The 26,450-nt window shown below is 34.5% G+C and overlaps 3 protein-coding genes and 1 pseudogene across 6 annotated transcripts; 3 read left to right on the forward strand and 1 right to left on the reverse strand.

Moving 5' to 3' along the window:
• LOC123199183 (probable disease resistance protein At5g66900) lies at positions 1–9,168 on the forward strand. 3 transcript variants are annotated; one of them, XR_006498224.1, is made up of 7 exons: positions 1–1,377; positions 1,820–2,214; positions 2,384–2,730; positions 3,040–3,236; positions 3,316–3,815; positions 8,500–8,600; positions 8,825–9,168. XR_006498224.1 is itself a non-coding variant. In XM_044614071.1 (6 exons), exons 2-6 carry the CDS (start codon positions 732–734, stop codon positions 4,143–4,145), a joined length of 2,415 nt encoding a protein of 804 aa, XP_044470006.1. In that variant the 5' UTR covers positions 3–522; positions 650–731; the 3' UTR covers positions 4,146–4,439. The 3 variants fall into 3 exon arrangements, 2 of the variants coding, with proteins under 2 accessions (XP_044470006.1, XP_044470005.1); XM_044614071.1 differs by lacking the exons at positions 8,500–8,600; positions 8,825–9,168 and having other exon boundaries at positions 3–522; positions 650–1,377; positions 3,316–4,439; XM_044614070.1 differs by lacking the exons at positions 8,500–8,600; positions 8,825–9,168 and having other exon boundaries at positions 3–1,377; positions 3,316–4,439.
• LOC123199187 (serine/threonine-protein kinase SAPK10-like) lies at positions 4,409–26,450 on the reverse strand. 2 transcript variants are annotated; one of them, XM_044614076.1, is made up of 9 exons: positions 25,925–26,450; positions 24,940–25,014; positions 24,724–24,825; positions 24,586–24,639; positions 24,342–24,434; positions 23,889–23,981; positions 5,804–5,908; positions 5,618–5,716; positions 4,409–5,349 (listed from the first exon to the last, which is right to left on the reverse strand). In XM_044614076.1, the coding sequence occupies exons 1-9, from the start codon at positions 26,117–26,119 to the stop codon at positions 5,062–5,064; spliced, it is 1,104 nt and encodes a 367-aa protein (XP_044470011.1). In that variant the 5' UTR covers positions 26,120–26,450; the 3' UTR covers positions 4,409–5,061. The 2 variants fall into 2 exon arrangements, with proteins under 2 accessions (XP_044470011.1, XP_044470010.1); XM_044614075.1 differs by lacking the exons at positions 4,409–5,349; positions 5,618–5,716; positions 5,804–5,908 and adding exons at positions 21,098–21,700; positions 21,969–22,067; positions 22,155–22,259 and having other exon boundaries at positions 25,925–26,440.
• Positions 9,137–12,439, forward strand: LOC123199509 (annotated as a pseudogene).
• On the forward strand, positions 16,440–20,641 carry LOC123199184 (probable disease resistance protein At5g66900). Its single transcript, XM_044614072.1, has 5 exons — positions 16,440–17,710; positions 18,154–18,545; positions 18,715–19,061; positions 19,372–19,568; positions 19,648–20,641. The coding sequence occupies exons 1-5, from the start codon at positions 17,065–17,067 to the stop codon at positions 20,472–20,474; spliced, it is 2,409 nt and encodes an 802-aa protein (XP_044470007.1). The 5' UTR covers positions 16,440–17,064; the 3' UTR covers positions 20,475–20,641.

A 26,450-nucleotide genomic window follows, 5' to 3' on the forward strand; every position in this document is an offset into this window, starting at 1 on the left:
ATTTCCCAACTCTCTTTGCGGCCAACCCCCTTCTAATCCTTCTCCGTTCTAACATCCCTAATTTAGCTCAAGACATTATGTTCCATTTCTCCATCTAGCTCAAATCAAACTCCAGATGCATCAATTTGGAGGTCCTCAGCTCACTGCCAACTCATTTCCGTTAGGTATTAAAGGGCAACCGCCTATGTCAAAAGGAAATAGTTTTAGTTTTTCTCCCTCTTTGTATTTGTATTTGTTTATGTTTGTCTTTTGAGAACTTTTAAGAGGATGATTGGTGGTTTGTGGGGAAAGTTCGGTGTAACAGTGGATGCCCACTAAATTACTTTCAAATTCTCCAAGTTAAAGTTAACAGACAAAGTCGGAACTACATGGAAAGTGTCATTTTGAAAGGCAGGTTCTTCACTTAATTAAGCCGCCGCGTGGTCTAGTCAATGTCAATGCTAAACTAGCCACGATCCACAGCCCTGTGTGCAATTGTGCAGTATTGTGTAGGAAGCTTCGTTTGCATTTATAAAAGCACAGGTAAGCTCTGGACTAGCTACATCTCTACCTTCTCTAATTTTTGTTTTTTGTATGTTGAGGCGAGACAGTAAAGAAGAGAGAATAACATAACCTTGATTTAAGGGAGGCTATTATTCTTTCTTCTTAGATTCGTTACAAAACCCGGATTGAAGTTGAAATTAGTTCAGTTCTTGAATTGGGTAGTTGGGCTTTGAAGAGAAAGTGGCGGGATGGCAGCTGCATTTATTGGAGGAGCTTTTCTTGGAGCAGTGTTTGGGGAGCTACTAAGAGTTGTTGTTGAGGCTAAAGAGAAAGCAAAAAATTTCAAGCCCCAATTGGAGCAACTAGAATCTACTTTGCGAAATAATGCTGAGGTTATCGAACAAATTGAGAAGTACAACAAAATATTGGATCATCCAAGGAGTGAAACTCAATTGTTGATTGAGAAAATGAAGGAAGGCGAGAAGCTTGTTCTCAAGTGCTTAACAGTGAAGTGGAATCCCATTAAAAGGACTCGTTATGCTGATAAACTAATGAAACTGAATAGCTTAGTGGACAGGTTCTTTCAGGTTGATATGCAAGCACAACAGACGAGAGACAACAAAGAAATTCTGCTGGGTATGAGAGAACTACAAGGGTCTTTCATCACATCTTTTAGTATTGGAGACAATAGTGGCAAGTTTAATCAAGATAGGATTATTAGACCTTGCTCAGTGCCTGATCTTCCGGAGATTACCCCTGGATTAGATGTGCCATTGGAGGAGTTAAAGAGGGAATTGTTAAGGGACGGCAAGCAAGTGATCATTGTGTCAGCTCCTGGAGGAACTGGGAAGACTACATTGATTAAAAAACTTTGCAAAGAAGAACAAGTTGAAGGTATCAATTTGTATTACTTGCTCTCCTTTATTTATTTATTTTTCTAAGCCCTCCATGTTTAAGTTAATTTCACTGTTGCATATTTATTTATAATAATTGTGTTAGATAAATTTTCCATTTATATGCTGACTGTCTATTGAATTTGATGGCCTTCATGTAAAACCTGCCAGTTTTGCTATATTGCTAGAATTAAACCTCTGAAGTATTTGTGCTTATGGTAATAGAAATTCTTTTGTGTATCTGTACATTCGAATTTTTTGTTCGGAGATTAATGAAGCAATTTTCGTTTATCATAGTTCTGTTGTATGTATTTAAGTCTGGATATGGATTAGATAATATGTACACACTGAATTTCCATTATGTTCAAATTTCTTTATGTAGAAGTGGCACTTAATTTCGTAAGAAGTTTTATCAGAAGCATTCTGACACAGTATTTGAACAGACAAATTCAAGGACAACATTTTCTTTGTCACCGTTTCCAAACCACACGATGTGAAGGTCATTGTACAGAAAATAATCCAACATATGGATAAAGATGTACCTGAGTTTAAAACAGATGAGGATGCAATCAATGACTTGGGACGATTGCTGAAGGAAATGGGATCACAGCCCATATTGTTAGTCCTTGATGATGTCTGGTCTGAATCAGCATCCATGCTGCACAAGTTCGAGTCCCAGTTGCCCAATTACAAGATTTTGGTGACTTCTAGATCTGTATTCCCAAAACTTGGTTTTGAATATAATTTAAAACCATTGAATGAGGAAGCTGCTGAAACACTTTTCCATTATACGACAGGTGGAGACTCTGACTTTCGAGATAAAAAGCTTGTCTATAAGGTGCTTGTCAATCTTTAGTACTAACATGTACATAGTTGTCTGTTTTCTTTTTATTTTCACCCTTATTATGCATTTATTGGATACCAAATAATTTTATTTCAAGTTATTAAACTTTGTTGCATCTTTAATCAACCAAAACACACTTTGATCTGGTGTGAACTTATTACAGATATTGGGAATGTGTAAGGGGTCTCCTCTTGCCCTTACTGTAGTTGGTAGATCACTCTGCGGGCGGCCTGCAGCAGTCTGGAAAAGTAGAGAGAAGAAATGGCAGGATGCAACTATTTTCCATTCTAACACTGATTTGCTTGTTTGTCTCCAAAGCAGCTTGGATGCTTTAGATGACAAGCTCAAGGACTGTTACATGGACCTTGGCTCATTTCCTGAGGACCATAGAATTCCTGTCACTGCCTTGATCGACATGTGGGTGGAATTGTATAAAGGGGATGAAGATGATCTTTATGCCATCCTTAGTGATCTCTCCAATGTAAATCTGTTTGACCTGGTGGTGACAAGGTATGCTGGCTATATAGTTCTCTATGATGTAACTAAATAGTTACCCTAATTGTTTCTTTATAGGGGCAAACTAAGCAAAGGTATTTAAAAGCAAACAAAGTTTCGAGGAGCCACTAATAAAGTTTAGCATGTTGTGGTTTCTTTTATGGATGACTGTCTTCAATTGTTGCAAATGATAATTGATTGTGATGAATTTTCTATCCATGTCACTGACTATTCAATCTATCAACTTATTAAGACTATTCATTCTATAGAATTTGAATCCAATCCTAACTAATAAATTTGTCTATTCAACCGGGAAAATGGCAGTGATGAGGGCTCCTACCATGATCACTTTGTTGTACAGCATGATCTTCTCAGAGAGCTAATTATCCATCAAAGCATGCCGGGACCAGTAGAAAAGATGAAAAGACTATTCATTGAGATAAGTGGAAACAACTTTCCTGAGTGGTGGTTAGAACAGAAGTCACAACCAGTAAATGCCCGTCTCTTGTCAATAACCACAGGTTTTTCATTTCTAACACCTCTGAATTCCTCTTTTAATTTTCTCTGTTCTGCCCTTTCTAAATTGGACATAATTCGCAGATGATACATTCTTATCTAGTTGGTATGATATCGAAGCGCCTGCAGTAGAAGTGGTTGTTCTAAATGTTCGAACAAAGGAGTACACCATGCCGAATTTTATGGAGAAGATGGAAAATTTGAAGGTGTTGGTAGTCACAGGTTGTGGATTCCTTCCTGTTGAATTAAGTAACTTTCAGCTTCTCGGTTCTTTGCCTACTCTAAAGAGAACTAGATTGGAGCGAGTTTCGATTCCTTTGTTTGAAATGACAACAATGCAAATGAAACATCTGCATAAGATCTCTTTGGTTTTATGCAATGTCGGTCAGGTTTTTAGTAATTCTACCTTCCAAATTTCAAATGCATTTCCAAATCTGAAGGAGCTGGATATTGACTATTGCAATGATCTTGAGTCACTGCCAAATGACATAGGTAATATTGTCTCCCTAAAAATTCTTAGCATCACTAATTGTCATAAGCTGTCCCATCTGCCTGACGGGATCGGCAAGCTGGTAAACTTAGAGGTGCTAAGGCTTGCTTCGTGTACTGATCTAGAGGCATTGCCTGACTCAATTGAGAACCTTACCAATTTAAAATTTCTTGATATATCTGAATGTCTAAGCATCACTGAATTGCCAGTTCAGATTGGTGAGATATACAGATTGGAGACACTCTACATGAGAGGCTGCTCTAGTTGTGATCTGCCTTCATCGATAATGAATCTTAAGAATCTTGAGATTGTGCAATGCGACGAAAAGACATCCTATAAATGGGAAGAACTTCAGGCCTGTTTCCCGAGTCTGACAATAGATGTTCATAAAGAAGATGTCAACTTACATTGGCTTTACAAGTAATCCTTGTGAGAAATTTCATACAATGCTCGCTCTCCAATGCATGTAATTTGTTAGAATGGAAGTGAGATCTTGATGGGGTAAACTTTCACATTGACCTATTCAGTATTTTTTTTTTTTGTACTTTTTATAACTGTTCAAGTGATAATCTGAAAATGAATTTCTAGATGAATAAGGGTAAGCTGTAATTAGGAGTGTTCATAATTTGGATCAAACCATTCAAAAATTACAGTTTGATTTATTGTTGGCATTGGAGCAGAGTTCTCTAATGACAAGATATTAAGTTTTGATTCCAAACAAGTTTGGTTCAAACTGTGCATGACCCGTTTACGTTTATACAACTGAACAAAATTCAAACGCACATCAAATCAAGATTGAACTATGCAAACCAACAGCTCATTGAACTCGAGTTGAGCTTGAACCGTCTCTCGATTAAGCAAAGCGAGCCTACCTATTCGAGTTCATCTTAGTTTGAATCCAACAGTACATACCACAGTTACTGATACATATCAGCACATGTATACATATATACATACATGCATGCATGTGTGTGCACGCGCACAAAACAGTACCACAAATTACAAAAACGCTACAAAAGAATAAATTGAGTATTCAACAAAGGTAAATCTGTCCCTTGATTGAAATACTTGTACCAGTTACCACACCATGAGGCATCAAAGGTCAAATTTCTCCACGTATAAAGGTATTTAAAGCTTAAAGCTTCTTGTTTTGTCTAACAATGCAGACTGTAGACTCCAAGGATCTTAAGGGGTAACTGAGACCAATAGTTACCTGTGGCATTGCTTCGGTAATCTACTACCTAACAAACTTTCCCTTAACTAGATATTCACATTTCCATTAGACACAAAATTACTAAGTTGTGGCAGCAGCTGCCAAAAAGAATTTCACACACCTGCTATTACAGTGCATATACTATCTCTCCGCTACTGTCGATATCGAGGTCCGATTCAGAATCTAAATCCTCCATGTCATCATCCATGTCAAAGTTGTCTGTCATATATTGGTTCAGCCCATTCCCAACGGCTGGTATGGAGGCCTCAGCAATGATCTGCATGATCACATCGATGCTCTGCATTGGTTGATCGGGTTCTTCGTAATGACTACCCATCGTCTTTTCGTCCACCAGGTCTGCAGGCAGATTCTTCAAAAACCATGGATGGTTCCTAATTTCAGGAATCGTGATCCTCTGTACCATATGTACACAAATTAGCATGAGGTTTTAAGCAAGTCCACACACTAAAATGAAAGAAAGCAAATTCTAACATAGAGTTCTTTACTAATAACATTATTTTATAAGCATTTGAAATCCCCATCATTATGTTTAATCACGAAACTGCAGTTGTTTAAAAGGCATGTTTCTTCACCACCATATCTCTAAAGTTGTTACATAAATCAGGGATAATTCAAATATCTGCATAATAAACTTGGATTCTCAAGAAACAGAAATTACTCACAGTGGCAGGATCAGCAACAAAAATTCTAGAAATCAGATCACGGCACTCCTGAGATATTTGAACAACATCTGGAATGGCATACTGGACACTGAGAATCCTCTGCATGGAGGAAATTGTAAAACATGTCTTTAGTTTAAAAAGGAAAACTGAATAAAATATGATGTAACAATAAAGATCCATTAATACTTGTATTGTTTTCCTGAAATCCTTTGGCTCCTCAGGATCCTCAAAAGGATATGCTCCCACCAACATCACATATAATGTTACACCACATGACCATACGTCTGCAATCTGCGTTGTAGCAAGAACAAAACAGCACGCTTATACATAATCAACTGATAAGATCTATAGAGATAATTGAATATGCAAACCAATAAACCAACAATAGAATATACAAAATTTCTTACACTGAGAGGCAGGCAAATAATCTAAGTTTGAGCAATGTTTGCTAATAAAAAAAAACTCTTTTATTTTTCAGAAATTTTATTTGCCAAAATAAGAAAAAAGTTGTACAATGTAGATTCTGAATATCAACTAATGAAAGATAGAAACATAAGGGAGCCTTGAAGGCATCATACTTAAATGGGAGGATAAAAAAATTCGTGAGAGTAGAGAACTATGGGTGGGCACAAAGTTCTTCAGCAGCACAAACCAAAGGAAATTTGTAATGGCATTTTCAAAAACCTTCCAAAACCAGGGGGCAGGTCCAGCATGTGCTTCCCTACCAACCCAGAACCCCAGCTTTTCGGGGAAAAAATTATTTACATATAGTGTACCATAAATAAAGGTATATCATATTCCTAACCACATTTTCATAATTTATATAACATATCAGAAGAGTCTTATTACAAGTTCTCTCAGAAAACACTCTCCTGCAATCAAAATTCCACTCCACTTTCCTCATGCAAATCCCAGTAGAAAATCCAATGCTTGCAATTTAGCAATAAATAGAATGTCTGTGACAATAAAATAAAAGGACAAAACATTATACTTTTCCTTTCTCTATTTTACTACTTTGAATACTTCCGAAATAATAATTTTTGTTATAAACCTGTATTAAAAATCTGTCTTGGACATTCGAGATCAAAAGCTTTTCCGTTATACAACAGGTGGAGACTCGTCCATTCGATATCAAAAGCTTGTCAATAAGGTGCTCATCAATCTTTAGTACAAAGATGTACATATGCGTTTGTTTTCCGTTCAATTTCATTTTTATTGTGCATACATTGGATATGAAATCATTTTTAGTTTAAGTTACTAAACTTTTTTACATGTTTAATCAACCAAAGCACACTTTGATTTGGTGTAAATTTATTACAGATATTGGGAATCTGTAAGGGATCTCCTCTTGCCCTTACTGTTATTGGTAGATCACTCTGTGGGCGGCCTGCAGCAGTCTGGAAAAGTAAAGTGAAGGAATGGCAGCATGCTACTATTTTCCATTCTAACACTGAGTTGCTTGTTTGTTTCCAAAGCAGCTTGGATGCCTTAGATGATAAGCTCAAGGAATGTTATATGGACCTTGGTTCGTTTCCTGAGTACCATAGAATTCCTGTTGCCACCCTTATCGACATGTGGGTGGAATTGTATAAAAGGGATGAAGATGATCTTTGTGCCATCCTTAGTGATCTCTCCAATGTAAATCTGTTTGATCTAGTGGTGACAAGGTATGCTGGCTATTTAGTTCTCTATAATGTAACTAAATGCTTTCTCTAATGATTTTTTCTCATAGGGATAAATGAAGAAAAGGTATTTAAAAGCAAACAAAGTTTCAGGGAGCCATAATAAAGTTTAGCATTTTGTGGTTCATTTTATGGATGACTGTCTTCAATTGTTGCAAATCATAATTGATTGTGATGAATTTTGTATCTGTGTCACTGACTATTCATTCTATCAACTTATCAAGTCTGTCGTTTAATCTCTACAGAATTTGAATCTGATCCTAACTAATAACTTTTGCCCATTTGACTGGAAAATGGCAGTGCTGAAAGCTCCCACCACTATCACTTTGTTGAACAGCATGATCTTCTCAGAGAGCTAATTATATATCAAAGCATGTTGGAACTGGTAGAAAAGATGAAAAGACTATTCATCGAGATAAGTGGAAACAATTTTCCTGAGTGGTGGTTGGAAAAGAAATCACAACCAGTAAATGCCCGTCTCTTGTCGGTAACCAAAGGTTTTTCATTTCAAACACACCTCTGATTTTTTTTTTTTTTTTAATTTCCTATGCTCTGCTCATTCTAAATTAGACATGATTTGCAGATGATACATTCTCATCTAGTTGGTTTGATCTCGAAGCACCTGCAGTAGAAGTTGTGGTTCTAAATGTTCGAACAAAGGAGTACATGCCGAATTTTAGGGAGAAGATGAAAAATTTGAAGGTGTTGATAGTCACAGGTTGTGGATTCCTTCCTGTTGAAATAAGTAACTTTCAACTTCTTGGTTCTTTGCCCAATCTAAAGAGAATTAGATTGGAGCAAGTTTCAATTCCTTGGTTTGACATGACAACGATGCAAATGAGACATCTGCAGAAGATATCTTTGGTTTTATGCAATGCGGGTCAGGTTTTCTGTAATTCTACCTTCCAAATTTCAAATGCATTTCCAAATCTGAAGGAGTTGGACATTGATTATTGCAATGATCTTGAGGCACTGCCCGATGACATGGGTAATATTGTCTCCCTAAAAACTCTCAGCATCACTAATTGTCATAAGCTGCCCCAACCGCCTGACGGGATCGGCAAGCTGGTAAACTTGGAGGTACTAAAGCTTGCTTCGTGTTCTGATCTGGAAGCGTTGCCTGGCTCAATCGAGAACCTAATCAATTTAAAGTTCCTTGATATATCTGAATGTCTAAGCACCGCAGAATTGCCAGTGCAGATTGGAAGAAGCTTGGAGGAGAGAGAATGAGACGGTTTTATAGATAATGATAGAGATAGATCAAATGGAGCTGGCGATGGAGTTTCATCAACAATTAAGAGGTCTTATTTTGTTTTCTCTGTTTTTATTTCGTATTGGTTCAGTTGAATGAAATTAACATTTTATGAATTTATGGTTATCATAATTAATCAATTAACTCATCCTGCATTCCGATTTTCCCTTTTTAGCTTCTGCATATTGTAGCATTAATGGAGACACATTTTTTATTATTTATAATGAGCTTAATTTAATTATTATTTCCTTGTAAATTGTTGTTGTGTTTCAGTGTGTGCTCCCACTGTGTTGAGAGGAAGAAGACTGGATATTTGGAGACAAGGCCAACAAGGAAGTTGCAGCTAGATCTGAATACAATTGAAAGCTCTAGAGAAAAGATGTTTCAGCATTATTATAATTTTCCTCAGGGTAATAAAGTATGGTCTGCCACGGAGATGCTGTGTCTGGATATTCCTGGCCTTCCTCTATCTGCATACTTTGATTACACTGCTTTTAGTGCTGATAATTCTCCTTGTCAAGGTCCTCCTAGTATAAGCCCATGTCGAAATCCTGTTAGCCCAACTGGGACTCCTTCACCGGTGAATTCCAAATTGTCCCATGAAATTGCTAGTCATGTTGAAGTCCATCCCTTGCCTCTTCCTCCAGGTTCACCCATTTCTTCACTTTCAACTTCTATTCCACATATTCTAGCTAAACCTGAACCTTGTCGAATGAATAATCAGTGGAAAAAGGGAAATCTTATTGGACGGGGTACTTTTGGAAGTGTTTATGTTGCCAGCAATCGGTATGTGGATTCTGTGTAATCTTATTGATAGTTTCTTCTTCTGATGCAGCAAACACTAAATTTGGCTTTCCCTTTCTGACAGAGAAACTGGAGCTTTGTGTGCGATGAAAGAGGTTGAAATATTTCCTGATGACCCAAAATCTGCTGAGTGTATAAAGCAACTGGAACAGGTTGGTACCAAGCATATTGCGTTCAAAACGAACCAAATTTCTTAAATGCATGAGAGATTAAGAGGTTGCCTATAAATATATTTTGTGGTTTTCTTTGGCAGATCTCATTGGCCCTGCCGTACATGTTGTATAAGTTCTGCTTTTTTGAGCTATGAACATTTTTTTTTTTTGATTCACAGAGAAAAGTGAAAACATTATAACATCTCCCATCTAACTCTTTCATTTGTTTCAGGAAATCAAAGTTCTGAGCCGATTGAAGCACCCAAACATTTTGCAGTATTATGGTAGTGAAATAGTTGAGTAATCTTCTGGTTGCAGGTTTGGCATCCTGTTTGCAATGTTTGCTTGCTGTAGCATTGACTCTAAATTTTATGCATTGGCAGGTTGAAGACAAATTTTATATATATCTGGAGTATGTTCATCCTGGTTCGATTAACAAATATGTCCGTGAACATTGTGGAGCAACGACGGAATCTGTTGTTCGCAATTTTACTCGTCATATTCTTTCGGGATTGGCTTACTTACATAGTAAAAAGACAATCCACAGGTACAAAGAGCATGCTTTATTTGAAAAGTTATCTTCGCGTACATTTAATGTGGCAAATTGAAGTATAAGAGCTTAATACATTTAATTCAGTTTATATGTAGAGTGAATTGTAATCTTAGGGGCAAGCCTATTACTGATTGGGATTATTTTCAGATTGTGTTATTTATTTATTTTTATATAGAGACATCAAAGGAGCTAATCTACTTGTTGATGCGTTAGGGGTTGTTAAGCTTGCTGACTTTGGAATGGCTAAACTTGTGAGTTTTCATTTAACTTTTTATATATTGTTATGTGCAATCGTCAAAGGCAGGTTTGTAATTGTGTGCCTGTGAGATCTTTAAAGTTTTCTTTCTCGCATGCATTCTCTGTTTCTTTGCCCTTTTTAAAGTGTGCATTACGAATTTGCTTCTCTATGGTTTTCTTATTGCGAAAATTTTATTCATGCTGCTATAGCATTAGATTGAAATTTATGGGCGTTCCTGAATTTAAAAGTGAGACGAAGTCTTTAATTGGCGGATTTCTCCTTCTGCTTGGGCAAAAATGTGGCAGTATGGTACAAGCTGAAACAATGATTTGCAGTCTTTTATGTGACAAAATTATAGCTGTATATTCTGTTAATTTTATTCCTGTATTGCTTTTAACATTAACTGTCAAATAAATTAGTGTTAGCCTTAATTTGCCTGTTGTGATCCCATAAGTAGTGTTATTATATGTTTAAAGTGCCGGTGCTTATTCTTGCTGTTCCACTTAATACGCTATATATAATTTAGGAAAAGGTTACCTTGGATGGTTGAAACTACTTATATAATGGCATATCAACACTACACTCATTAATTATTGCCTTAACAATCCATAATCTGGGTTCTTTTTGTTCTCTCATATTTGGCCTTAGTAATTTTTGGGCTTCATTTATTTCTCAGCTGACTGGACAAGGAGCTGATCTTTCTTTTAAGGGAAGCCCATACTGGATGACTCCAGAGGTACATTTTTGCTGCAACATCAATTTGTGCTGGTCTATGGCTTCACAATATTGATATCAATTTTTTCCTTGCAGCTCATAATGTCTATCATGCAGAAAGATAGCAACTCTGATCTTGCGCTTGCTGTTGATATCTGGAGCTTGGGTTGTACAATAATTGAAATGTTTACTGGGAAACCTCCATGGAGTGAGTTTGAAGGGGTAAGCATCTGCTGTTTCTAAATGTTACTTAACTTATGAGCTGCAATTGGATGTAAATGTCTTGAAATGCCAAGTTGCTAATTATTCACTCTTTTGAAGAAATCTTAAATAGTTTCAGTAGTAATTGGATCTAATATCAAATTTTTTGTGTTCAGTTTGTTTGTTTGCAGTAGTTATTCTTGTTTTCCAGCATTCACTTATTGAAACTTAGAAGGTTTCAATCAATACACATTTTACATTTGTTGCAGAATGGCTTCTTTTGTGCACTGATTTGAAGAGAGTCCTCAAGTCTTTTTCAGTGATTTGCCTGCATTAACCTGTTCTTTTGGCTTTCCAGGTTTATAATTCATTAATCGATGCTAGATCAATAGATCTTTTGCACTTTTTCCTTGGTGTTCTCTTTATTACCTGTCCTTAATATCTAATTCTGTGTCTGGTCATATTTCCTGTTTATTAGTCCTGTTTTCTGTCTTTGGTCACGACAATGAAAGGTATTGATGGTAAGTTGTTCAAGAGATTGCTTCAGGGGTCTGCAATATCAAGGGTTTTCAGTAATGGTTGCCTGTATTGATGCAGGTGGCAGCTATTTTTAAGGCTATGAAGGATATCCCAACCATACCCGAAAATTTATCAGCTGAGGGCAAGGATTTTTTGCGATGTTGCTTCCGGACATGTCCTGCAGAGAGGCCAACTGCCAGCATTTTACTAGAATAACAATTCTTGAAAAACTCACAACATACTGATATCACATGTTGCTCTTATTCGTTTGCTGGGATGAAAGTTACTATTTTATATAAATAAAAATTGTCTTTTGTTTTTCGTGTTTCCAATTTCTACTGTTTAGTTACAGGATGTGGGTTGTACCCTTGACAGGGTAAACCCCAAAGTCCCAGAGAATTGTGAGGGTAAAATTGATCAATCGCATATCTAAACAATTGAATTCAGTGCAATGAAATTGGTAATTCTATACTCTTGCATGATTTGCCGTGCATCATTTTTTATCTTCAGCGAGAATGATCAATGATCCACCGTTGAAACTTCCAACTAAGAGTTTGCATTTGATAATTCTCCATGTTCAATCTTCTATGATCCTCCTTGTTTATGTCCTCTGTGAATCGAGCACAGCACACAGTTCTAATATGGAGGAAATGGAGGTTATTCTATCATATATTGTCACTGTGTTGATTGATTCTTCCAAAGAATAACTTAGGAAGATAGAGCTTGTGGGGATTGATCCAAGCCTCCTGAAGTATGAAAAGCTTTTAATAACATCCTTCCTTGGTGCAAAAGTATACCCAGGTAGACTGAATACAGATGGAGGTTTTTGTACACTACTAATTAAAAATCTGTGCGTATGTATGTTAATATTTTACATCTCTGTAAATTTGACTAATCGAGAATCAATTTGTAGATTTTTGGTTTAACCCAATTGCCTATCAATATCAATATATATATATATATATATATATATATATATATATATATATATATTTTAAAATAATTCAAATCAAAGTTTTATAAACATAGAAGAAACTTAAACTCATGTCTCTCTGTGAAAGTTATAATGTTTTACTAGTTTTATCGGCCCAAATTATTATGCATTTTACTGTTTTCCATGTGTTGTAAAAAGTAAGGCCATTTTTAAACTTCATAGGCTCAAAGAGCCAACTAGAACCTTTTTTATATTTTACCAGGTGTTATCCCTAAAGGTTGAATTGGTAATGATAACATCACTGGTATAAACAATACATAGAATTTTATGTTATAATTATCAGTATTTTATAATATAATATAGTACAAGAGAAAAATGATACGTATTATAAAACGTATTAAATTAATACAATATTTTATGATATGATACATTTTACTAATATGAATTAATATATTTTTTAGAAAAAAATAATATAATAAAGATGTATATAAGAAATTTTAAATTTTCAAAAATGTTTATGATATTTTTCAAAATAATAACGTTTCAATTATAATTTTTTTATTATTTTAGTTTTTAAAAATTGTATCATATAATATAATACGTTATTTGACTATTATGTTTTATGTAAAAATAATAACATATTATTATGTGATTGAATTATATTTTATCTCTAATTTAAATTTTTTTAATTATATACTAATATATTATTGTTTATGTTAATAACATTATTATTATTATTATTATTAAGAAATCGTCTTTCAAATTAGAAAGAGAAAACTCCTCTTCTGTGGTGTGGATATATTAAACTAATAAAGATAACAAAAATTTCTAATTTTTAGGATATATGGAATTTCCCCATTTTTTAGATATATGGAACAATTTAAAAATTATAAGCGGATTATTTCTCATATTATAATTTAATTTTAAATATATGTTTTAAATAAAATTGTTATTTTAATAATTAAGATAATAAATTTTATTTTGACTTTTTAATTATAAAAATTATCAATTTACCCATCAAAAAAATAAGATAGGTTTAAAACACCTATAAAAATATAAAGAATTAAAGAAAAATCAAATTAGCTGTTATATTATTAAAAAAGTTGATTTAAATGTTTACGAAAACAAATTTTTTCATTGAAGTCAATCATGTCTACCCACGTAACTTAATTATTTAATAGGCCTATTACTACGTTCATATAACACTTATAGTATTGAATGAATCATAAATATTCGTAAAATATAGTTATTTTAATAATTAAAAAAAATTACATAGTTTGTTTATTATATTAGATTGATCAAGTGTTATTGATGCGCATGCTATAAAATTTACATACATATTTATAAATATTAAAGAAATCAAATTATTTTTAGATCACAAATAAAAATATCAATAAATTAGTGAAAATTATTATTATATTGAGATCACAAATCAAACCATGGCAAATTTCCTTGCTTTATTTACAACACAGGCAGCTGCACAGCACCACTTTGCCTACTTAATTAATTACCCTTTATTTATATTTACTTATTGCTATAATTTGTTGTTTATGATTTGTCATTCTTGATTGAAGTGGCTCAATCATAGTATGACACTTGGCCTACCAAATGTTTGCGGATAAAATTTAAAACAAAAATACTGTTTATTTAATTTTTTAATATATAATTAAATACACAAATAATTTATTATTATATAATTAAATATTATTTTATAATTAACTCAAAATAACTTAATTTAATATTCTTATCTAGACATATATTTCTATTCAAAATATACATGCTAGTCGAAGAACTTGTACTCGGGGATTGAATTTGCTTAGTTAAAGTTAAAGGACCCAATCTGATGCTTGGGTCCAAATTGGTTGACCCTCTCCTTGAATGCGGTCCAAGGAGACAATCCGGCCCTTTATTTGTTTAGACATGGCCATTGCATGGGCCAAACCATCAAACTTAACGGGCCTTATTTACCAAGCGTCTTTCAATAATTGTTCAACAATATTATGTATATATAATTTAATTATATAAATAATATATTATTATATAATCAGATTTTATTTAATTTTTTATTAAAAAATATTTAATCATATAAGAAGGGCTAGTTTGGTTTTTTTGGAACGACAAATGCCGTGTATTTTTATTTATTAATAAAAATTTGTTTGACACACCACTTGCAATTATTCCTCTGGCGGGTCGGTTCGTGCTTCAAAAAAAATACACTTTCTACTTTGACCTTTTTGTCCTCGGGAACTCAGTCTACTCGTCTATTAAAAGCATACAAAGTCCATTCTAGGAAATTATCAATACAAAATTATAAAAAATGGGGACCCATTTTAGAATCTGGCTACAAAAGCAAAGACTGCCCATGTGGAATGGGGTCCCTTTTACACATGAAAGTGAAACATACCGTGTGGGCCAAGGTTTAATGTAATTGGAAATTTTTCTCTATAAATTTTAAAAAATATAAATATTTATTTATCTAATTAAAATTTATCAATATTGTTAAAAATTAAAATATTATTTATTAATTTTATTTAAAGAAAAAAATTATTTTTTTTACTTTAATTTTAAAAACTAATAATTTGTTTTTAACAATTTTATTATATTTTTTAAGGTTTTTATATTTTAAAGTTAACAGTTACTTCTCTTAAAATTCAAAATATTGTACTTACATTTTAAAAAATTTACTTTCTTTTTTTAACGACTATTCTTCTTAATGATTCACTCCGACGTCTCATCAATCTCACAACCAACATCTTCTCTTTTTCATTGGTGGTTTTTCGATGTGAAAGCCATCAAAAATCAAACCAAAATAGTTAGATTGTCACACTGATCTGTGTGTTGCCTGATCAATGTTGCATAGACCTGGATGTTGTCCATGCGACGTTAGGCAATCGATTTGTGCGTACACCAATACACAAATTTGTGCAACAATCCGACCATTTTGATTGAATTTTTGGTGGTTTTCATATAGGAAAACCACTAAGGAGAAAGAGAAGATGCTGGTTGTGAAGTTGACGACGTATTGGATTGAACCGTTTGGAAAAACGATCATTGAAAAAAAAGAATAAATTTTTTGGGGTGTAACATAATATTTTTAACTTTGAGAGGACAATTATTAATCTTAAAATATAAAAACTCTAGATAAAAGGGGTGAAAAAATAATTTTTTAAAATTAAAATTAAAAAACTACTAATTTTTTAAATTAAAATTAAAAAACTACTAATTTTTTAAATTAAAATAAGAAAAAAGATAAATTTTCCTCTTTTTAAATAAAATTTATAAATAATATTTTTGTATTTGATAATAATAATAAAATATAACAACCAAATAAATATTTGAATCTTTTAAAATTTGCCCATGGAAGTTTGGTATTACACTGTACGTAAAATGGACCGTGTAAAATTAACGGACGAAGAGTGCACGGAAAGCAGACATCATTATAATTTCATTTGCCTCTTTCTTAGTATAATAATGTTTTTTTTTGTCTCTTTAAATAATTCAGTCAAAATTCTTTTTAACGAAAAATTATATCAAAATTGAATTATTCTTTTATAATTAACCTAATTATATTAAATAAATAAACTTTTAAATACAATAATTAATCCTAAAATCACTTATCAGATTAATTAAAATTATAATTTTGATATATTGCATTCTAAACCTATTTCTCTACTCATATTGCGGCCAACTCCCTTCTAATCCTTCTCCCTGTTCTAATATCCCCAATTTAGCTCAAAACATTATGTTCTATCTACCCATCTAGCTCAAATCAAACTCAGTATGCATCAATTTGGAGGTCCTCAGCTCACTGCCAACTCATTTCCATTAGGTAGAAAAGTGCAACAACCACCTATGTCAAAAGGAAATAGTTTTAGTTTTTCTCCCTCTTTGTATTTGTATTTGTATTTGTTTGTCTTTTGAGAAATTTAAGGGGAGAAGTGGTGGTTTGTGCGGAAAGTTGGGTGTAACAGTGGATGCCCACTAAATTACTTTGAAATTCTCCTATTTAAAGTTAGCAGGCAAAGTCCGAACTACATGGAAAGTGTCATTTTGAAAGGCAGGTTCTTCCGTTGATTAAGCCGCCGCGTGGTCAAGTCAATGTCAATGCTAAACTAGCCACAATCCACAGCCCTATATGCAATTGCGCAGTATTGTGTAGGAAGCTTCGTTTGCATTTATAAAAGCACCGGTAAGCTCTGGACTAGCTACATCTCTACCTTCTCTAATTTTTGTTTTTTGTATGTTGAAGTGAGACAGTAAAGAAGAGAGAATAACATAACCTTGATTTAAGGGAGGCTATTATTCTTCCTTCTTAGATTCGTTACAAAACGCGGATTGAAGTTGAAATTAGTTCAGTTCTTGAATTGGGTATTTGGGTTTTGAAGAGAAAGTGGCGGGATGGCAGGTGAATTTATTGGAGGAGCTTTTCTTGGAGCAGTGTTTGGGGAGCTACTAAGACTTGTTGTTGAGGCTAAAAAGAAAGCAAAAAATTTCAAGCCCCAATTGGAGCAACTAGAATCTACTTTGCGAAATAATGCTAAGGTTATCGAACAAATTGAGAAGTACAATGAAATATTGGATCATCCAAGGAGTGAAACTCAATTGTTGATTGAGAAAATGCAGGAAGGCGAGAAGCTTGTTCTCAAGTGCTCAACAGTGAAGTGGAATCCCATTAATAGGGCTCGTTATGCTGATAAACTAAAGAAACTGAATAGCTTAGTGGACAGATTCTTTCAGGTTGATATGCAAGCACAACAGGCGAGAGACAACAAAGAAATTCTGCTGGGTATGAGAGAACTACAAAAGTCTTTCATCGCATGTTATAGTATTGGAGACAATAATGGCAAGTTTAATCAAGATGGGATTATTAGACCTTGCTCAGTGCCTGATCTTCCGGACATTACCCCTGGATTAGATGTGCCATTGGAGGAGTTAAAGAGGGAATTGTTAAGGGACGGCAAGCAAGTGATTATTGTGTCAGCTCCTGGAGGAACTGGGAAGACTACATTGATTAAAAAACTTTGCAAAGAAGCGCAAGTTGAAGGTATCAATTTGTATTACTTGCTCTCCTTTATTTATTTATTTTCTAAAGCCCTCTAAGTTTAAGTTAATTTCACTGTTGCATATTTATTTCTAATAATTGTGTTAGATAAATTTTCCATTTATATGCTGACTGTCTATTGAATTTGATGGCCTTTATGTAAAACCTGCCAGTTTTGCTATATTGCTAGAAATAAACCTCTGAAGTATTTGTGCTTATGTTAATAGAAATTCTTTTGTGTATCTGTACATTCGAATTTTTTTGTTAGGAGATTAATGAAGCAATTTTCGTTTGTGATAGTTCTGTTGTATGTATTTAAGTCTGGATTTGGATTAGATAATATGTACACATCGAATATCCATTATGTTCAAATTTCTTTTTGTAGAAGTGGCACTTAATTTTGTAAGAAGTTTTATCAGAAGCATTCTGACACAGTATTTGAACAGACAAATTCAAGAACATTTTCTTTGTCACCGTTTCCAAACCACACGATGTGAAGGTCATTGTACAGAAAATAATCCAACATATGGGCAAAGATGTACCTGAGTTTAAAACAGATGAGGATGCAATCAATGACTTGGGACGGTTGGTGAAGGAAATGGGATCACAGCCCATATTGTTAGTCCTTGATGATGTCTGGTCTGAATCAGAATCCATGCTGCACAAGTTCAAGTCCCAGTTGCCCAATTACAAGATTTTGGTGACTTCTAGATCTGTATTCCCAAAACTTGGTTTTGAATATAATTTAAAACCATTGAATGAGGAAGCTGCTGAAACACTTTTCCGTTATACAACAGATGGAGACTCGTACTTTCGAGATAAAAAGCTTGTCTATAAGGTGCTCGTCAATCTTTAGTACCAACGTGTACATAGTTGTCTGTTTTCTTTTTATTTTCATCCTTATTATGCATATATCGGATACCAATTAATTTTATTTTAAGTTATTAAACTTTTTTGCATGTTTAATCAACCAAAGCACACTTTGATCTCGTGTGAACTTATTACAGATATTGGGAATGTGTAAGGGGTCTCCTCTTGCCCTTACTGTAGTTGGTAGATCACTCTGTGGGCGGCCTGCAGCAGTCTGGAAAAGTAGAGTGAAGGAATGGCAGGATGCAACTATTTTCCATTCTAACACTGATTTGCTTGTTTGTCTCCGAAGCAGCTTGGATGCTTTAGATGACAAGCTCAAGGAGTGTTACATGGACCTTGGCTCATTTCCTGAGGACCATAGAATTCCTGTCACTGCCCTCATCGACATGTGGGTGGAATTGTATAAAGGGGATGAAGATGATCTTTATGCCATCCTTAGTGGTCTCTCCAATGTAAATATGTTTGATCTAGTGGTGACAAGGTATGCTGGCTATATAGTTCTTTATGATGTAACTAAATACTTACCCTAATTGTTTTATTTATAGGGGCAAACTAAGCAAAGGTATTTAGAAGCAAACAAAGTTTCGGGAAGCCACTAATAAAGTTTAGCATGTTGTGGTTTCTTTTATGGATGACTGTCTTCAATTGTTGCAAATGATAATTGATTGTGATGAATTTTCTATCCGTGTCACTGACAATTCAATCTATTAACTTATTAAGACTATTCATTCTATAGAATTTAAATCTAATCCTAACTAATAAATTTGTCTATTCAACTGGGAAAATGGCAGTGATGAGGGCTCCTACCATGATCACTTTGTTGTACAGCATGATCTTCTCAGAGAGCTAATTATCCATCAAAGCATGCTGGGACCAGTAGAAAAGATGAAAAGACTATTCATTGAGATAAGTGGAAACAACTTTCCTGAGTGGTGGTTAGAACAGAAGTCACAACCAGTAAATGCGCGTCTCTTGTCAATAACCACAGGTTTTTCATTTCTAACACCGCTGAATTCCTCTTTTAATTTTCTCTGTTCTGCCCATTCTCAATTGGACATAATTCGCAGATGATACATTCTCATCTAGTTGGTATGATATTGAAGCGCCTGCAGTAGAAGTGGTTGTTCTAAATGTTCGAACAAAGGAGTACACCATGCCGAATTTTATGGAGAAGATGGTAAATTTGAAGGTGTTGGTAATCACAGGTTGTGGATTCCTTCCTGTTGAATTAAGTAACTTTCAACTTCTCGGTTCTTTGCCTAATCTAAAGAGAACTAGATTGGAGCGAGTTTCAATTCCTTTGTTTGACATGACAACAATGCAAATGAAACATCTGCATAAGATCTCTTTGGTTTTATGCAATGTCGGTCAGGTTTTTAGTAATTCTACCTTCCAAATTTCAAATGCATTTCCAAGTCTGAAGGAGCTGGATATTGACTATTGCAATGATCTTGAGGCACTGCCAAATGACATAGGTAATATTGTCTCCCTAAAAATTCTTAGCATCACTAATTGTCATAAGCTGTCCCATCTGCCTGACGGGATTGGCAAGCTGGTAAACTTAGAGGTGCTAAGGCTTGCATCGTGTACTGATCTAGGGGCATTGCCTGACTCAATTGAGAACCTTACCAATTTAAAATTTCTTGATATATCTGAATGTCTAAGCATCACTGAATTGCCAGTTCAGATAGGTGAGTTATACAGATTGGAGACACTCTACATGAGGGGCTGCTCTAGTTGTGATCTGCCTTCATCGATAACGAATCTTAAGAATCTTGAGATTGTGCAATGTGACGAAAAGACATCCTATAAATGGGAAGAACTTGAGGCCTGTTTCCCGACTCTGAGAATAGATGTTCCTAAAGATGTCAACTTACATTGGCTTTACAAGTAATCCTTGTGAGAAATTTCATACAATCCTCGCTCTCCGATGTCATGTAATTTGTTAGAATGGAAGTGAGACCTTGATGGGGTAAACTTCCACACAGACCTGTTCGGTATTCTTTTTTGTACTTTTTGTAACCGTTCAAGTGATAATCTGAAAATGAATTTCTAGATGAATAAGGGTAAGCTGTAATTAGGAGTGTTTATAATTTGGATCAAACTGTTCAAAAATTATGGTTTGATTTATTGTTGACATTGGAGCAAAGTTCTCTAATGACAAGATATTAAGTTTTGATTGCAAACAAGTTTAGTTCAAACTGTGCATGACCCGTTTACGTTTATACAACTGAACAAAATTCAAACTAAACTCAAGTTGCAAACTTGCACATCAAATCAAGATTGAACTATGCAAACCAACAGCTCATTGAACTCAAGTTGAGCTTGAACTGTCTCTCCATTAAGCAAAGCGAGCCTACCTATTCGAGTTCATCTTAGTTTGAATCCAATGGTACATATCACAGTTACTGATACATATCAGCACATGTATACATATATACATACATACATACATGCATGTGTGTGCGCGCGCACAAAACAGTACCACAAATTACAAAAACGCTACAAAAGAATAAATTGAGTATTCAACAAAGGTAAATCTATCCCTTGATTGAAATACTTGTACCAGTTACCACACCATGAGGCATCAAAGGTCAAATTTCTCCACTTATAAAGGTATTTAAAGCTTAAAGCTTCTTGTTTTGTCTAACAATGCAGACTGTAGACTCCAAGGATCTTAAGGGGTAACTGAGACCAATAGTTACCTGTGGCATTGCTTCGGTAATCTACTACCTAACAAACTTTCCCTTAACTAGATATTCACATTTCCATTAGACCCAAAATTACTAAATTGTGGCAGCAGCTGCCAAAAAGAATTTCACACAACTGCTATTACAGTGCATATACTATCTCTCCGCTACTGTCGATATCGAGGTCCGATTCAGAATCTAAATCCTCCATGTCATCATCCATGTCAAAGTTGTCTGTCATATATTGGTTCAGCCCATTCCCAACGGCTGGTATGGAGGCCTCAGCAATGATCTGCATGATCACATCGATGCTCTGCATTGGTTGATCGGGTTCTTCGTAATGGCTACCCATCGTCTTTTCGTCCACCAGGTCTGCAGGCAGATTCTTCAAAAACCATGGATGGTTCCTAATTTCAGGAATCGTGATCCTCTGTACCATATGTACACAAATTAGCATGAGGTTTTAAGCAAGTCCACACACTAAAATGAAAGAAAGCAAATTCTAACATAGAGTTCTTTACTAATAACATTATTTTATAAGCATTTGAAATCCCCATTATTATGTTTAATCACAAAACTGCAGTTGTTTAAAAAGCATGTTTCTTCACCACCATATCTCTAAAGTTGTTACATAAATCAGGGATAATTCAAATATCTGCATAATAAACTTGGATTCTCAAGAAACAAAAATTACTCACAGTGGCAGGATCAGCAACAAAAATTCTAGAAATCAGATCACGGCACTCCTGAGATATTTGAACAACATCTGGAATGGCATACTGGACACTGAGAATCCTCTGCATGGAGGAAATTGTAAAACATGTCTTTAGTTTAAAAAGGAAAACTGAATAAAATATGATGTAACAATAAAGATCCATTAATACTTGTATTGTTTTCCTGAAATCCTTTGGCTCCTCAGGATCCTCAAAAGGATACGCTCCCACCAACATCACATATAATGTTACACCACATGACCATACATCTGCAATCTGCGTTGTAGCAAGAACAAAACAGCACGCTTATACATAATCAACTTATAAGATCTATAGAGATAATTGAATATGCAAACCAATAAACCAACACTAGAATATACAAAATTTCTTAAACTGAGAAGCAGGCAAATAATCTAAGTTTGAGCACTGTTTGCTAATAAAAAAAAACTCTTCTATTTTTCAGAAATTTTATTTGCCAAAATAAGAAGAAAGTTGTACAATGTAGATTCTGAATATCAACTAATGAAAGATAGAAACATAAGGGAGCCTTGAAGGCATCATACTTAAATGGGAGGATAAAAAAATTCGAGAGAGTAGAGAACTATGGGTGGGCACAAAGTTCTTCAGCAGCACAAACCAAAGGAAATTTGTAATGGCATTTTCGAAAACCTTCCAAAACCAGGGGGCAGGTCCAGCATGTGCTTCCCTACCAACCCAGAACCCCAGCTTTTCGGGGAAAAAATTATTTACATATAGTGTACCATAAATAAAGGTATATCATATTCCTAACCACATTTTCATAATTTATATAACATATCAGAAGAGTCTTATTACAAGTTCTCTCAGAAAACACTCTCCTGCAATCAAAATTCCACTCCACTTTCCTCATGCAAATCCCAGTAGAAAATCCAATGCTTGCAATTTAGCAATAAATAGAATGTCCGTGACAATAAAATAAAAGGACAAAACATTATACTTTTCCTTTCTCTATTTTACTACTTTGAATACTTCCGAAATAATAATTTTTGTTATAAACCTGTATTAAAAATCTGTCTTGGACATGTTGATAACATAGATATAGATCTTGGCCCGTCAAGTAAGCAAAGCCTGATCTGGTAGGATCTCAACTAGACATTGAAGAGCCTAAGGCTCAACTAGATGCACCACTGTATTCCCAAAGGTTTAGTTGAGGTCACTTAACACCCAGGATTTGGGGAAAAAAGACTCCAGTTGAGAAAATTTTCAATGATTACAAACATCCCTAACCAAGCTTAATAAGCTGATCTAACCAAGCTAAGACCCTGAGTCCCTGACTTCCTGAAAATTTCTAAAATTCACATATACTGAGAAATAGCTGAAAATTTATGGGGAAAGTTATGCACGAGAAAGTGTAAGTCCAGCTGAATACCAAACTTGGACCGAAATGAATAATTATTTGCTGAATATTCAAGAGAGGCAATTAAATTGAATCCCGGCCCATTAAGACAGTATATAAAGTTTAAGTTCAAAAAAGTGGCAGGATGAGAGGGTTGGGCAAGCAAGAGCGAACCAAAAACAACACAACAAAGACAAAAGGAGAAAAAGAATTCAGTTGCGAGCCTCTAACAATATTCTTATGTAGAATGCAAGGCATGGTGAAATCTTTATAAATTGGAGTGACTTTAACAGCCATAATTGCTAAAGAGAATGGAAAGCTTGTGAATAGCTACCCATGAAGGGGATTATAAGAAAAATGGCATTGTCAATAACCAATCTAAAAAACACAAGATCAATTGGAAAAATGTAAACTATGCCTCATTACAATGTCACAAAGAAAAACAAATGGATGGATACGATATTATCACATTAATTTGCAAAGGGCATTACTGGCTATAAACTAGTTTAAATTAAGCTGTAAAAGTATACCTTGCCATCATACTCTTGCTTCAGCAACACTTCTGGAGCAATATATGCAGGAGTTCCCACGGTTGATTTAGGTTGTGAATGAAGCACTGAGGACTGAGAAAGAAAACATCCATAAAACACATAAAATAACTGACAATTATTACAGGTTAATTTTAGTATGTAAGACTACAAACCACGAAAGGAAACCAGCAAAACCAAATTAAAATAAAATTAGAAAGAAATCTGGGCTGAAAAACATGCAAATTCAAAAACTCTTTATCTCATCTGTCAGTAGTCTGAGAAAACATCGACTTATGGCAAGTTAACTAAGGGTGAAGAAAACTGCATGAAAAGTTAAACAAGGACTTTTATCATATATATCCAAGAATACCTAGTAAAAAAATATCTTTTTTTTTTTTTTCCAACATTAAATATGAATAGAACTGGCCTCAGAGAGATAAAGACAAACAACACCTTAGAGTACCCAAAATCACATATCTTTAACCGTGGAGCCGGGCTTCCGTCTAACAAAGCATTCTCCAACTTCAAGTCCCGGTGGCATACTTGCTTTATCCAGAAACACCAAAAGAAAACATATGAATGCTCAAACTTGGAGACCCAAGATACAAAATGATATATTTTTCTAATGTTAAAACAAGTTTATCATAAAAAGAAAATAAGAATAAAATGTTCACACACAATAAAAATTATGGCTTACCATTGCATGGCAATAGCTGACTCCAGATATCAGCTGCTGAAAGAAGAAGCGAGCCTGCAACAAAGCAAAACCAGAATAAAGAAGCCATGCAAAAGGTATATGCTAGGAGAATTAGAGTGTAAATTTTGGTATGTGAACCTCATCCTCACTGAAACGACCAGCATTGCATATTCGCTCGAAAAGCTCTCCACCAGATGCATATTCCATTACAATGGCTAGATGAGTAGGTGTTAAAATAACCTGTAGAAGGATTTACAGAAATATAGTTACAGATTTATTAATTACAGATTTATTAATCAAGCACTTTGAAGGAAACATAATATTGCAAATAGAATGATAACGAAACGAACTTACCTCTTTAAACCTCACAATATTAGGGTGCCTCAGTGACCTGTGATTAATTATCTCTCTTTGAACATTTTCATCTATCTGCAAGACACAGCACCACAATGAGTAAGCTAGAGGAGTTGAAAACCTTCATCACTCCTAGAGTCAAAGAGTTGCACTTTATTTAAAAATATATATATATTTGTAGATTTTTGATTTAATTTCAGGACAATAGAACATCAAATCCCCATTTTCTTTGTAAATTCTTAGCATGTCTACTTGTGGTTGCCAAGAGAAAGAGACTGAAAATGACCAAGAAAGCTAGGTTCACTTTCTCATTTATCACGGGAAAAAAATAATACTGTAATTCTTGTTTCGTCACATGGTTTTCTTATTTGATCTTAAAGGAAAAACGTGACTACCAAAAGAGCCTATCCATGCTTGCCCAAAACGTATACAATCCCTTTTATAAACCTTGTCATGCAAAAACAGAAGTATATGATAAAAACAAATCCAGCCGACAATGAGATGGGTATAAAGCTACCCTTATATCTTCTAAAAATATGCGACAGTTTGGATCCAGATATTGAAACTCCGGAAATCTAATATATCAAAAAATTTCAACTCCAACAACCAAACACAAACTCATTTCATTCACATTTAAAGTCATACCCATTATCTTTCTCTTTCGTTTTTTTTTCTCCCCTCTATGATTAGATTATTTTTTCAGCAATTCTAAAGGTAGATTATACTTATTAATCATTTATTAATTTTCCCCCAAAAAAAGGAGAAAATCAAAAGGTATTTACCATCTAGAAAGCCGCCACACAACCGACAAACTCACAAAACATATCCACAAATAACAAAAAGTAAAAGAGCTATAGTTAAAAAGACAATCGAAACGGCAAACATTTCCATAATTTGGTAAAATTATTAAATGCAACAGGTACCAAATTTAGCAAAACAGAAACCATCGATCACTAATAATTTCAAATAGAATTCCAAAACGTACCTTATCTCCTCTCTCGATGTACTTAACAGCTACAAGCTCTTTGGTGAGCTTGTCTCTCATTAGCCGAGCCACGCCGAAGTTTCCAGAGCCGATATTTTTCACCAAATCGTACCGGTCACTGTCATGCATGATCGGCATGTCCATCGCCGGCCCCACCGTCACCGCTGGCCGATCCATTATTTCTAACTTTTCCATTCTTCACTTTACACAAACTTACCTCCACATTGGATTAGATGAGACCGCTTCAAAACAGCGCCCTTTTTTTGGCGCAAAAGAACGAATAAAGTGCTAAACAAGGAGTCGTTTACTCGAAGATTGTTACAGAAAGATATTTAAGTAATCAGCTACAGCTGAATTTTTGTTTCTGGTAAACGAAAACCGATGGAGACGACTTTCAGATGAGAGAAGAGATAACGAGAAGGAAATTGTTTATATATAAAAGGTAAACGGGACAAAAACTAAGACATTTTGCTCCAAAGCGACGCCGTTTCATAGTTGGCCGCCTTGTCGGTATCATAATGTTCGT

This window comes from Mangifera indica, chromosome 16 (assembly GCF_011075055.1).
Source record: "Mangifera indica cultivar Alphonso chromosome 16, CATAS_Mindica_2.1, whole genome shotgun sequence".
NCBI classification, from domain to species: domain Eukaryota; kingdom Viridiplantae; phylum Streptophyta; class Magnoliopsida; order Sapindales; family Anacardiaceae; genus Mangifera; species Mangifera indica.

Bases quoted from the DNA above. Each gene is read 5' to 3' on its own strand.
- LOC123199184 (XM_044614072.1), top strand. From the start codon at position 17,065: ATGGCAGGTGAATTTATTGGAGGAGCTTTTCTTGGAGCAGTGTTTGGG. The intron at 19,062-19,371 runs GTATGCTGGCTA...GGAAAATGGCAG, and splicing joins TTTGATCTAGTGGTGACAAG to TGATGAGGGCTCCTACCATG. The intron at 19,569-19,647 runs GTTTTTCATTTC...CATAATTCGCAG, and splicing joins TCTCTTGTCAATAACCACAG to ATGATACATTCTCATCTAGT.
- LOC123199187 (XM_044614076.1), bottom strand. From the start codon at position 26,119: ATGGAAAAGTTAGAAATAATGGATCGGCCAGCGGTGACGGTGGGGCCG. The intron at 24,435-24,585 runs GTAAGCCATAAT...TTCTGGATAAAG, and splicing joins TCAGCTATTGCCATGCAATG to CAAGTATGCCACCGGGACTT. The intron at 5,350-5,617 runs GTGAGTAATTTC...CATATGGTACAG, and splicing joins TTGTTGCTGATCCTGCCACT to AGGATCACGATTCCTGAAAT.
- LOC123199183 (XM_044614070.1), top strand. From the start codon at position 732: ATGGCAGCTGCATTTATTGGAGGAGCTTTTCTTGGAGCAGTGTTTGGG. The intron at 1,378-1,819 runs GTATCAATTTGT...GTATTTGAACAG, and splicing joins CAAAGAAGAACAAGTTGAAG to ACAAATTCAAGGACAACATT. The intron at 3,237-3,315 runs GTTTTTCATTTC...CATAATTCGCAG, and splicing joins TCTCTTGTCAATAACCACAG to ATGATACATTCTTATCTAGT.